The sequence below is a fragment of the Schistocerca serialis genome, chromosome 3 (genome assembly GCF_023864345.2).
Source record: "Schistocerca serialis cubense isolate TAMUIC-IGC-003099 chromosome 3, iqSchSeri2.2, whole genome shotgun sequence".
NCBI classification, from domain to species: Eukaryota; Metazoa; Arthropoda; class Insecta; order Orthoptera; family Acrididae; genus Schistocerca; species Schistocerca serialis.
This window is the reverse complement of record NC_064640.1, coordinates 200,894,052-200,907,573: the sequence shown is the minus strand read 5'-3', so window position 1 is coordinate 200,907,573 and position 13,522 is coordinate 200,894,052. Positions and strand designations below refer to the sequence as shown.

The 13,522-nt window shown below is 39.0% G+C and overlaps 1 protein-coding gene and 1 non-coding gene across 2 annotated transcripts in view; one reads left to right on the top strand and one right to left on the bottom strand.

Annotated features, from left to right (window-relative positions):
* LOC126470745 (sodium-dependent transporter bedraggled) overlaps window positions 1-6,656 on the top strand; it is a 446,015-nt gene extending 439,359 nt beyond the window's left edge. The window contains exon 18 of the mRNA XM_050098751.1: window positions 5,897-6,656. Within this exon, the coding sequence (XP_049954708.1) occupies window positions 5,897-6,248 (352 nt within the window). The 3' untranslated portion in view covers window positions 6,249-6,656. The remainder of the gene's footprint in view (window positions 1-5,896) is intronic.
* Window positions 6,657-13,225: 6,569 nt separating this feature from the next.
* Trnat-ugu (transfer RNA threonine (anticodon UGU)) lies at window positions 13,226-13,300 on the bottom strand. Its single transcript has one exon. It is a non-coding gene; the product is annotated as a tRNA-Thr (tRNA).
* Between the last annotated feature and the right edge of the window lie 222 nt (window positions 13,301-13,522).

The following is a 13,522-nucleotide window of genomic DNA, read 5'->3' as shown; positions in this document are numbered from 1 at the left end:
TAAATTTTCATACCCATATAATGTGGAGTTTGAGCTTAAAGTTTTAAATGGTGGGTGGGCAGCATAACATTATTTTGATTTCTGGTATGTATTCATGTTGAAAATGATTTGCTACAAATAAATCAGGGTTACTGTGTACAAAGATAATCAGCTCATATATGTATAGTGAGGGAACACTTAATATACTTAGATTTTTTAAAGAGCGGGTGACATGGTTATCTTCATCCTACATTGTGCATATTTTTAATGATGGTTTTCTGAAGTTTTAGTATTCGACAAACATGGTCTGAGTTACCACAAAATACAATTCTATACCTTATTACTGACTCTACTTTTCGTATATCCATACTGGTACCATTGTACAATACCCTCATTGCAAATCCTAGGCTATTTAATTTATTTGCAAGGTACTGTATATGTGATCCCCATGGTACATTTTTATCTAGTTGCATTCCTAGAAATTTCACACAGTTAGCTTCCTGCAAATTGTGGTTTCTGTGATTGACCTTAATATCATTTAATTTTGCTTGTTTTCTTTTAAACTGCATTAACTGAGTCTTTTCAATGTTTGATTTTAACCATTTAAATCAAACCAGGTATCTAATTTTTCTAAAGTATTTAATACAGTTTGTGGAATTTGATCAGTACTGTTACTTTCAATGATTAAAATTGTGTCATATGCAAATAAAACTGAGTGATATTCAATATTAAGTGGATGATCATTTATGTAAAACAGAAACAGAATGGGACCTAAGACAGAACCTTGGGGTACTCCATGTAAAATGGTTTTCCATTTTGAAATACAAGTTCCTCTCTCTGATGATATAAGCACTTTTTGTCTTCGGTTAGTTAGATAGGACTTAAACCATTCTAATACTGTGCTCTTAATTCCATACTTTTCCAGTTTGCAGAGTAGCGAGGAACGATTCACACTATCAAAGGCCTTTGATAGGTCCCAAAAATTCCTGTCGTGCAGTGGGTTGTCTAGAGATGAGCTTATTTTATCAACAAAATTATTTATAGCAGATATTATGATTTTGCCTTTTTGAAATCCATACTGATTTTTTGAGATAATTTTAAATTTTTCTATGAAATTTTGATTTTGTATGGTGACTAACTTTTCAAATATTTTTGATAGTGATGGAAGAAGAGAGATTGGGTGATATTTTCCCATATGTTCTTTTGTGCCTTTTTTGAATAGTGACTTAACTAGTGCGTACTTCAGTGTGTCTGGAAAATAACCTTCTTGAAGGGACTGCTTAATTATTGTAGTTAGCAGCTGCACAATTATTTTAGAGACTGTTTTTGATACTTTTGTTGGTATTCCATCTCATCCTGCTGATGTTTTACTTTTTAGTGAGAGTACCACATTTTCTGTATCTTTTACAATAGTTTTGGTAAACATACTGAAAAATTCTTCATCAAATTGCCCACTATTGAAGAAATTTACCTTGTCTGGGTAATCTTCTACGTTGATGTTACTTTTTTTTTAATTTATAAAAAAATTCATTAAATCATTCAGAAATTTGAGGATGATTTACCATAGTTTTATCCTCTATCTTTATTTCAGAAATATCATGGCCTCTACCTGCGGCACCTATTTCATCTTTGATCACTGACTATAATGCCTTTGATTTGTTTTCACTCTCCAATATAAATCGATTATTTGCCAGTTCTTCGGCTGCCTTTATAACTTTTTTAAAAATATTTTTGTAATCTTTTACATAGGTAACAAAATCAGGACTTCTGTTATGTTTTGGTTCCCTATGTAGCTGTCTTTTTCTTGCACTGGACATTTTTATTCCTTCAGTAATCCACTTAACTTTATTTCCTACTTTTTAATGATTTACAATAAGGAGGAAAGTTTCATTAAAAACGTGTAGGAAGTTTGCCAAGAAATTAGCAAAATTTTCAGAGCATGAAATACTAGGATATAGCCCACTCTACCTGATGTAATCTATGATAGAATAAGTTCTTTCTTTGCTGAACTGGTGTTTGGTGTAGGTTTTTTTCCAAGCAAGGTTCTATTGTTTTTGGTAACTCCATTAACAGAGTGCAATGATCAGAAAGTATTAAATCTAAACAAAACTTATTTGCCTCATTATAACTCTAATTGAATATTATCTATACATGAGGCAGACATTTCATTTACTTGAGTAAAATCAGTTAAACTTGCACTGAAACCCGATATTTGAATCATATCAGTGAATTATGTCGAGTTACTAGCTTCACTGGCAAGATCTATATGGAAATCAGCAGTTATTATGACTCTTCTCGCGGTTTCTTTTTGAAGTTTTGGCAACAGACACTGGAATTTTGACAAAAAATGCTCTGTTATTTCTGTGCCTGGAATTCTATACACAGATAGAATTACAATATTTTGCCCTAACTTTACACAGCAGCTTTCAAATATATATTCTTCATTAAGAGAATCGAAATCTGATCTTGCTCTATATTCCATTGATCTTTCCACAAGTATGCACGATCCTGCTCAAGTTAAATTACTCCTACAAAAGCTGCTGGCAACATTAAAATTATCAAGATTATTTAAGATTTTGATACTATCCTTTATAAGCCAGTGTTCATTCAAGTATACAACCTTGATATTTGGTATTTCTAACAAAACAATTTGCAGGGCATTAAGTTTTGTTTCTCTGCCATTCGTGTAGTTTGAACTTAACCTGTTTATGGTCAAGTGCATTACGAACATATTGTTACATTTTTTAATATTCCTAATAGCATCTGTTTTGAAACACTGTTTGTGTATTTTCATTTCAACTTCGTTATCAGCTTTTTACACCCCTATCTCTGCATACTCGTTTCCCTTACTAAGCATGATCTTACAAATATCACTATACATATTGCTGAATGTTGCCGATCCTAACCTGTTTGGATCTTGTCCTACACATTTACCACTGATAAATTTATATGAATCCATGAAAACTGCACCAAGTCTGTTGCACTGCTATCTGATGCAATTGTTTAGCCTGTCTACTTATTTATCGCTTACCGATCTTCTGTGCGTGACACTACTAATAATTAACTTTGAAGCTGGTACACATTTTTTGCCATCCAGATTAGATTTCTTGCTTGATTTACAATCTCTTCTTCACTGCTGTTTTGCAGTAAGGTCGTCCCCACGTGGATGAATACACCTTTGTAGTTTTCATTGTGATGTCCCAGCATGAATGCATTTTGTTTCATTGTCTGCATGTTCGTGAGGTGATTATTTAATTGATTTATACCCATCTCTGGGTGGATATCAATTTTGGTATTCGGTACTGCAACGTTTTTAATTAGTGAATCACCAATTATTGAGAAGTCATTTTCGGTGCTTTGTTTGCTTCCCAAAACAGTTAAGTTGTTCATAATCCAAAAAAGAATCATAAGACTCATAGAAGGTACCACACACAGATTTTGCACCACTCTACATTAAACTACAAATCTTCCCACTTATATGCCTGGACATACAGTGTGAACATTAATAAAACCGATAAACTCCAGGGATGGATTCCTGACAGGAAACTGAGGAAAAAAAGATCTGATGAACATGTATCTGGAAATGGACAGTGTGTTTATGCAACAACAACAAATCGTCTTGGAACACAGTACACAGCTACAGTGCATCAACATCACAACAGATGTTCAAAGTGGCCTCCATGAGATTGCAAGTGGTAGGGGAAGTAGCAGTGGCCATGCAGGATACACATAATCATTCTTTCGTTTACACATGTTGATGGGTCACTTGCCTGAAGCTTGTGTTAGAGTTCATCTCAATATCCTGTAGAACCCAGTCCTCCAACTCTGGTATATGCACAGTCTGCCACCTCCCAGCATGTTCTTCTATCTGAAAGGACACATTATCATACAAACACCCAAAAAGGGCTTGAAATGTTGTGTGATGTGGTTGGTGTCTAGGAGGGTACTTGGTTTGGTATAGTCGTGCTGCCTCTCAACCATTTCCATGGGCTTGGCCATACACAAACACCATCTCAGCTTGTTCCCAACATGAATACTGGACCATTCTGGTGCTTACAGTACATTGCATCAATCACACAGCCTGCAATGCACAAAGAACCCACAACACGTGGTCAGAGGAACTGTCATTCGTCAGTGTCATCTATTGTGACAACGATGCATTTCCAGACACATGTTCATAAGACCCTTTTCCCTCCATCTTCCATCAGGTATCCATCCCTGTAGTTTGTCGGTTTTATTAATGTTCACTCTGTATATGAAACTGTAGTATTCATAAAGCAGTATGCCACGAAAAATTCTACACCCTTCCTCAAAAATATAAGTGTACACCCACAATACAAGGCAAAAAATGGATCGCCATATGCACCGAACAGAAACTAAGCTCTGCCAAAATGGCTTTCTACATGTCAGAGAAAAGATATTTAGATTGTGGAATTGTGTCTACCGTATAGTCAGTAAACAAGATTGCAGGACTCAGGGTTGCAGTGAAGGTATATCTAAATTGACCGCTGTTTCTACAGTTTGAAAGAGTTCTTTGATAAATAATAATGTACCAGTATTATCCACTGAAACCATAGTAGCATTATAACCACTGAACCAATAGTAATAATGTACCAATAATGTGTTTTGTAACCATAATTAATTAATGATATTTTATAGTGATGTCCAACATTTTCCTGTACATTCTATGTACATTCAAGATCTCATGGACAAATAAATACCAAATAGCAACAGACAAGAACAATAAGAGAACTTGAATGGATTTGTGCCGCATTGAAGCTCACAAAGCATCAAAATAATGACAGTTAGTTGGTACAGAAACAGTGTACTAAATTTTGTGACAGTGCAAAGAACATTATTTTCATTAAGTTCTAGAGCCTTGAATTGAGGATGAGAGACATGAAGTAGAATTCCACTTACTAAAAATGTTGACATTTATGTATGCTAGACTGTCGTGATTTCAGTTTTGCATAGCTATGCATGTTTGTCAAGCCCAATGTTTAGTTAGTTACTCTTCCATTCAATAAACATATTCATGAATGTAAGAAAGCCACTAAATGTTTGCATGGTTCATAAACAATGGATAATTTTGACATAAGCGAAATCAGTTTTCTGAAAGCAAGGGTTGAAATATTTAGTTTTCCAATGGCACCATTGATGGACAGTAAACATCTTCATTATTTATTTTTTGTTTGTCCATTGTGCACAATACTGTAGGATATGTCAAATACATTACAGATATAGTTATGTATATGCACACTCCTTGATTCCAAAGTTCTCAACAATTCTGCTTCTTTGTCATATTTCTGTGGATTTAGATTAATGTGGCTTTTATAAGTTTTTGCTATCATTGTAAATGTTAAGTTTGCTAAAAAAAATAAAGGTAAACTGTGAGTGATTCAAGTACACTGGAGAAATTTTTGTGGGTAGATCTAAGTGTTTTGTTTGTCAGTGGTGGGATCAAAGTGTGTGTAACTTAGCATGATGAGTCATATTCTCACTGTTAGAGAAAAATATTAAGTTACATAAGAACTTCACAGTCACTGTGGACCTAAGGCAATAAAAGTAACTAAAACTTACAATTACTAGTAATGACTAGGGCCACCACTGACTTGTTGTTGTAAAAATCTATTCCTCTGTTTACAGTGAATAGATAAATGTGTCTGGTCATAATGACCAATAGTCCCAGTGAATAAGTGAGGTATGTCAGTGCCTCTTTCCTCTTCATTTCCACTACATCTTATATATGAAATTGTACATCAATGTGGTTTCAGTGTTGTCAGCCTACACTTTCATGAATGACACACTTACTATCAATTATTATAATGCAATTAATCTTTTATGTTATTGCCACTCATACTTTTTGTGTTAAATATTAAATATTGTGTTATACAGATCTTAATTCTTTGCTCAACAGAATTGCAAAGCTGTTAAGGCAAAGCTTCCGACGTAGTGTGCGCAGAATCACACAAGCTCTGACTGACAGCAGCAACACCTCTGAGTTCCCTGCCGGGCCAAGGTCATTAGCAGCTGCAGTAACTGCATCATCCAGTAACAGTCAAGCCCCACCTCCAGATTATGCTGCTGTGCTTGTGGAGATGAACTGCCCTGTTAATAGTGAGGCAAACATGAACCCCTCACAGTCCACCATGACAGCTGCCGAAGTTGTTAGTGTCCTCAGAAGCAGTGTTCGAAGGCCAGCGCCGCGATCCCAGCAAGATAATGTTGAACCTGCAAAGGTGGAACGGCATTCAACTTCTCTGATATGATACCAAAGATGTGGTCTCAGTAACATTATCTGTGTCTCTTCAGACTTTTGTGTGTGTGTGTGTGTTTTCTTTTTTTTAGCCAAATTAAGATTAACTAAAATTACTGTCATCTCTTGTACTTTCATTGTATTGATAACTGAATTTACAATTCAGATATCAGTGTGTACTGATATATGTGGAACATATAGCAAATGTCAGTGTTTACTGAAAGTTCAGTCTTGGAGGACATTCACAGAACCTGTGTGTGTGTGTGTGTGTGTGTGTGTGTGTGTGTGTGTGTGTGTGTGTGTGTCCCATTCACTGATGTTTTATTATGGATTTTATCCATGTATTGTACTTTTGGAAAAATTATGCGATGATGCAAAAATGATTTGTAATAAAACATAAATTCTTACTGGACAATGGTTATCTGTCATCTGTCATTTCTATCCTTCATCAAGTCTTCTTCAGTGAGCAGGAACAATCAAGAAAGAAGCTCTAGTTATATCAGTAATAAGGTAACAAGATGGACATTATATCAGTTACATAGAACATGGTGATACCCTGATAACTTCTGAACTAGAACTCAATGTCTCATCATTTGACACATATGTATTAATCATGAACAGAAAAACATTTTACCTCAGCACATACAGTTACAAATTATCACATAAAGATGTTACATGAAGATGTGGTCAGTAAAACTGAGCAGTAGTTATGAAATAGTTTAAAAATACTATAAGGTTCCAGAATGAAATTTTCACTCTGAAGCAGTGTGTGTGCCGAAGGTTGGAAGGTAGGAGATGAGGTACTGGTGGAAGTAAAGCTGTGAGGATGGGTCATGAGTCGCGCTTGGGTAGCTCAGTTGATAGAGTACTTGCCCAGGAAAGGCAAAGGCTCCAAATTTGAGTTTTGGTCCAACACACAGTTTTAATGTGCCAGGAAGTTTCATATCAGCACACACTCTGCTGCAGAGTAAAAATTTGGTTCTGGAAACATCCCCCAGACAGAGGCTAAGCCACGTCCCCACAATTTCCTTTCTTCCAGAAGGTTTGCAGGAGAGCTGTGAAGCTTGGAAGGTAGGAGATGAGGTACTGGCAGAAGTAAAGCTGTGAGCATGTGAAGACGGGTTGTTTGTTGTGCTTGGGTAGCTCAGTTGGTAGAGCACTTGCCTGCAAAAGGCACAGGTCCAGAGTATGAGTCTCAGTCTAGCACACAGTTTTAATCTGCCAGGAAGTTTCATGCTGTAAGGTTACTCAAAAAGATTCACAAGTTTTTTTGTGATTTTTTTTTTTTTTGTAATGTTCCATGTTGTGACATGTTTCAGGGTTATCCTGTCATCTGATGACTTGATAGGTAACCATACAGAATAGCGAAACAGCTACAGCCACAAGTAGACAAATTTATAGATCAGCAATTATGTGAGGGTATTATCGAGCATAGTGATAGCCTGTGATCAGCAAATATTGTTATTATACAAAAAAGTCACATGACAACACTCGAAAATATCAATTTTGTTGCGACTACTATTAGCTGAAGGCACAAAGCACAACAAATGCATATTTGGTACCAAACATCACAGATACATTAGACAACCTAGGAAGAGGGAAATACACTCCTGGAAATTGAAATAAGAACACCGTGAATTCATTGTCTCAGGAAGGGGAAACTTTATTGGCACATTCCTGGGGCCAGATACATCACAGGATCACACTGACAGAACCACAGGCACATAGACACAGGCAACAGAGCATGCACAATGTCGGCACTAGTACAGTGTATATCCACCTTTCGCAGCAATGCAGGCTGCTATTCTCCCATGGAGACGATCGTAGAGATGCTGGATGTAGTCCTGTGGAACGGCTTACCATGCCATTTCCACCTGGCGCCTCAGTTGGACCAGCGTTCGTGCTGGACGTGCAGACCGTGTGAGACGACGCTTCATCCAGTCCCAAACATGCTCAATGGGGGACAGATCCGGAGATCTTGCTGGCCAGGGTAGTTGACTTACACCTTCTAGAGCACGTTGGGTGGCACTGGATACATGCGGACGTGCATTGTCCTGTTGGAACAGCAAGTTCCCTTGCCGGTCTAGGAATGGTAGAACGATGGGTTCGATGACGGTTTGGATGTACCGTGCACTATTCAGTGTCCCCTCGACGATCACCAGTGGTGTACGGCCAGTGTAGGAGATCGCTCCCCACACCATGATGCCGGGTGTTGGCCCTGTGTGCCTCGGTCGTATGCAGTCCTGATTGTGGCGCTCACCTGCACGGCGCCAAACTCGCATACGACCATCATTGGCACCAAGGCAGAAGCGACTCTCATCGCTGAAGACGACACGTCTCCATTCGTCCCTCCATTCACACCTGTCGCGACACCACTGGAGGCGGGCTGCACGATGTTGGGGTGTGAGCGGAAGACGGCCTAACGGTGTGCGGGACCGTAGCCCAGCTTCATGGAGACGGTTGCGAATGGTCCTCGCCGATACCCCAGGAGCAACAGTGTCCCTAATTTGCTGGGAAGTGGCGGTGCGGTCCCCTACGGCACTGCGTAGGATCCTACGGTCTTGGCGTGCATCCGTGCGTCGCTGCGGTCCGGTCCCAGGTCGACGGGCACGTGCACCTTCCGCCGACCACTGGCGACAACATCGATGTACTGTGGAGACCTCACGCCCCACGTGTTGAGCAATTCGGCGGTACGTCCACCCGGCCTCCCGCAGGCCCACTATACGCCCTCTCTCAAAGTCTGTCAACTGCACATACGGTTCACGTCCACGCTGTCGCGGCATGCTACCAGTGTTAAAGACTGCGATGGAGCTCCGTATGCCACGGCAAACTGGCTGACACTGACGGCGGCGGTGCACAAATGCTGCGCAGCTAGCGCCATTCGACGGCCAACACCGCGGTTCCTGGTGTGTCCGCTGTGCCGTGCGCGTGATCATTGCTTGTACAGCCCTCTCGCAGTGTCCGGAGCAAGTATGGTGGGTCTGACACACCGGTGTCAATGTGTTCTTTTTTCCATTTCCAGGAGTGTATTTTTCAACAGTTGATCTTAGAAGTGGTTATCACCAACTGGAAATGTTTACTGAAGACAGACCAAAGACAGCTTTCACAATACCTTCAGATCATTTCCAGTATTGAAGAATGTCATTTGGACTGAAAAATGCTCCAGCACCTATTAGATGAGGTACTTCATGGATTAAAATCAAGACTCTTAATGGTATACATTGACAATACAATTTTCTGTTCAAGAACTACAGAAGATCATGTTAAACATGTAGATGAAGTATCTGGTAGATTGAATACAGCACACCTTACACTTAGTGTGGAGAACTGTCATTTTGATCCAACACAAAAAAGTTAATTTGGACATATTGTCAGTCAAGATGGAGTAAGGACAGATCCTCAACTTACTTCTGCCATACTTGATTTTCTGAGGCCACAAACTACTAAGCATTACAGTCATTTTGACTATATTATGCAATTATTGTTCTAAGTTTGTGAAGGGATTCACTGAAATTGGACAGCTGTTAACTAAGTTACCACAAGAAGGTGTTCATTTTCGCTGGACAACACAGTGTCAAGAAGCATTTGAGAAGCTGAAGGAGATATTAACATGAGATCTTGTGTTAGTACTCCCTGACTTTGAACAGTAATTCATACTTGCGTGTGATGCAGCCAACAATCCTTTGGGCTTTATTTTATCTACATCTACATCTACATAGATGCTCCGCAAGCCACTGCACGGTGAGCAGGGGAGGGCACCCCGTACCACTACTTGTCATTTCCTTTCCTAATCCATTCTGTCTGTGTGCCTCCTATGACTCCTAATTTCTTGTATCTTATCTTTGTGGTCCTTACGAGCAATATATGTCAGCAGCAGTAGAATCATCTGGAAATCATGTTCAGATGATGGTTCTCCAAATTTTCTCAATAGCGTTTCTCGAAAAGAATGGTACCTTCCCTCCAGAGATTCCCATTTGAGTTCCCGAAGCATCTCCATAACACTTACATGTTGTTTGAACCTACCAGTAACAAATCTAGCAGTCCGTCTGAATTGCTTCAATGTCTTCCTTCAATCTGAACCGGTACAGATCCTGAACACTCGAGCTGTATTCAAGAATACGTCACACCAGTGTCCTATATGCAGTCTCCTTTACATATGAACCACACTTCCTAAAGTTCTCCCAATATACCCAAGTCGACCAATTGTCTTCCGTATCACAGTTCTCAAATGCTTTTTCCACCACAAATCACTTTGTAACGTTATGCCCAGATATTTAATCGACGTGACTGTGTCAAGCAGGAAACTGGTAATACTGTATCCAAACATTACAGGTTTAATCTTCCTACTCATCCACATTAACTTACATTTTTCCACAATAGTGGTCAATCACATTTCCCTCGGGCGCTACTGACGATACCCTTGTCTCTGATAAATACTCGCCGTTGAGGACAACATACTGGGTTCTATTACTTAAAAAGTCTTTGAGCCATTCACATATCTGTGAACTTATACCACATTCTCGTACCTTCATTAACAACTTCCAATGGGGTACCACATCAAATGCTTTCCAGAAATCTAGAACTATGGAATCTGCCTGTTGCCCTTCATCAATAAATCCATGTGAGAAAATGGCAAGCTGAGTTTCGCATGAGTGATGATTTCTAAAACCATGCTGATTCTTGCACATAAGCTTCTCAGTCTCAAGAAAATTTATTATATTCAAACTGAGAATATGTTAAAGGATTCTGCAGCAAACAGAAGTTAGGCATATTGGTGTGTAAGTTTGTGGGTCTGTTCTTTTGTCTTTCTTACATATTTGGGGTCACCTGCATTTTTTTTCAGTCACTTGGGACTTTGCACTGAGTGAGAGATTCACGATAAATGTAAACTAGGTAAGGGGCCAATGCCATAGTGTACTCTTTGTAAAATTGAACTGGAATTCCAGTTGGACCTGGTAATTTATTTGCATTCAGATCATTTAGTTGTTTCTCTATGCCAGGTATGCTTATTACTGTACTGTCCATTTGAGAGTCTGTCAGATGGTCAAATGATGGTATGTATGTATGATTCTCCTGTGTGAATGATTTCTTGAACATGAAATTTAAAACTTCGGCTTTCATTTTGCTGTCTTCGACTGCCACACCAGACTGGTCAACAAGGGACTGAACGGTAGCCTTAGACCTATTCAGCAATTTTACATACTACCAGAATTTTCTCGAGTTCTCTGGCACATCTTTTGCTAAGATGTGACATGGTAGTTGTTGTATACTTCAGGCATAGATCTTTCCACAGACGCACAAATCTCTACTAACCTTTGCTTGTCATCATTTATGCATTCCCTTTTAAACAGAGCGTGCAACAGCCTCTGCTTCCTCAGCATCTACCACATTTCATTATTAAACCATGGTGGATCTTTTCCATTCTTTATCCACTTACTAGGCACATAACTCTCCAGACCACGAATTACAATCTGCATAAACATTGCCCATTATTCCTTTACATCCATCTTACTGGAACTAACTGATGTCAATTCACTGTCTAAGGAGATATTATTAACTGCTTATCTGCTCTATCTAGCAGAAACACTCTTCTAGCCTTCTTGACTGATTTATTAACTTTTGTAACCATAGTTGACATGATCGCTAACCCCCTTTCTATACCGACACTGTCAATAAGGTCTGGCCTATTTATAGCTGCATGGTCTAAAAAAAGTTTTCAGAAAAGTGTTCAGAAGTATCTTGCATGAATATCTGTCTCTACCCCCCGCAATGAATCCATAGACATCCCAGTCTATACTTGGAAGGTTAAAGTCACCTCCAACCAGTATTGGGTATTTACATGCTATTTACCATATATTTTCTTTGAGTGACTCTAGAACTGTCACAGCATCCAACAATTAACTCGGTTTCACCTACACCTGTTATACGCAACCAGATGACTTCACTGTCACACTCAAATTCGACCTCAGCTGACACAATATTTTTTTTCAACTGCAGTTTTCGGTCAAAATGTTGATGGGAGAGAATATCTGGTGGCATATGCCGCCAGACAGTTGAATAAGGCTGAAACTAATCATTCAACAACTGAAAAAGAAATGTTAGCAGCTATTTACAGAAACTCTTATTTTCATTGTTATTTGTACTGTTTCCAGAGGGACTACAACATGCCATGCCTATAATCAGTAAAATTGTAGCTTTATTTTATCGCAAATGTTATATAAGAGTGGATGCTGATCGAGCCAGATTGCAGAGTAAAATACAATTTCCAGTAGTAGGTACAAGCGTTTAATAACAGAGTTACACAGTACATACATATCACATTTAATGGAATACAATTGGAAAACGGACATAAATCCAAACTCACAAAGTATTGTTAGTTTCCAGTCAAAGAGACACTCATATAATTAGGTATGTAGCACATTTAAAAGATTGTATTAGAGAAAATGTCATTATTTGTCGAACAAGAGTGATATGTGGATGTGAAGTGCAGTTACTCTTAGGAAAAATGGAAGCAATAGAGTGCAAAAATAAAGTTTTAGCTTCTCAGCCAGAATTCCAGAAAATTGGAAATCAGTGGATTTACTCCATATTTCCACCTGAAACAGTAATTATCACTTGCTATAAAAATGGCAAACCAATTGAGATAATGAAGCTAGAATTGCAGTGCAGTGGATTGTTCAGTAATGGAACTAGATGTGAAACTGCAGGACAACAATTTCACCTTCCAGCTACCAAAACAGGCACAACCACGATTAACATATCCCAACCAATGTGTTATTGCTCAGAGGAACCACCACACTTATTATATAAACATAATCCTACCTTCATTAATCTTAGATTCCATTTTGCTACAATCCCTTGATGAATTCTTAGCTTTGCAAAAAGGATCAATTTCAAGCAAATAATAAAACATTTGAAATGATAATTAAATGGACACCCTAGCTGCAAACATGCGTTGATGTACTTCATTGGGGACATGTTGAAAATGTGTGCCCCGACCGGGACTCGAACCCGGGATGTCCTGCTTACATGGCAGACGCTCTATCCATCTGAGCCACCGCGGGCACAGAGGATAGTGCGTCTGCAGGGACTTATCCCTTGCACGCTCCCCGTGAGATCCACATTCCCCACATGTCCACACCACTACATTCGTAGTGCGCCTAATAGATGTTTGCCCATCATACTCATTACTCGTGGCAGATTAATCCACCAAGTCCCGTACGAGTTCGGGCATAGCATGTGCGTTCGCACAAGAAGGTCAATGGCCGGGAAGCCATATTTTAACTA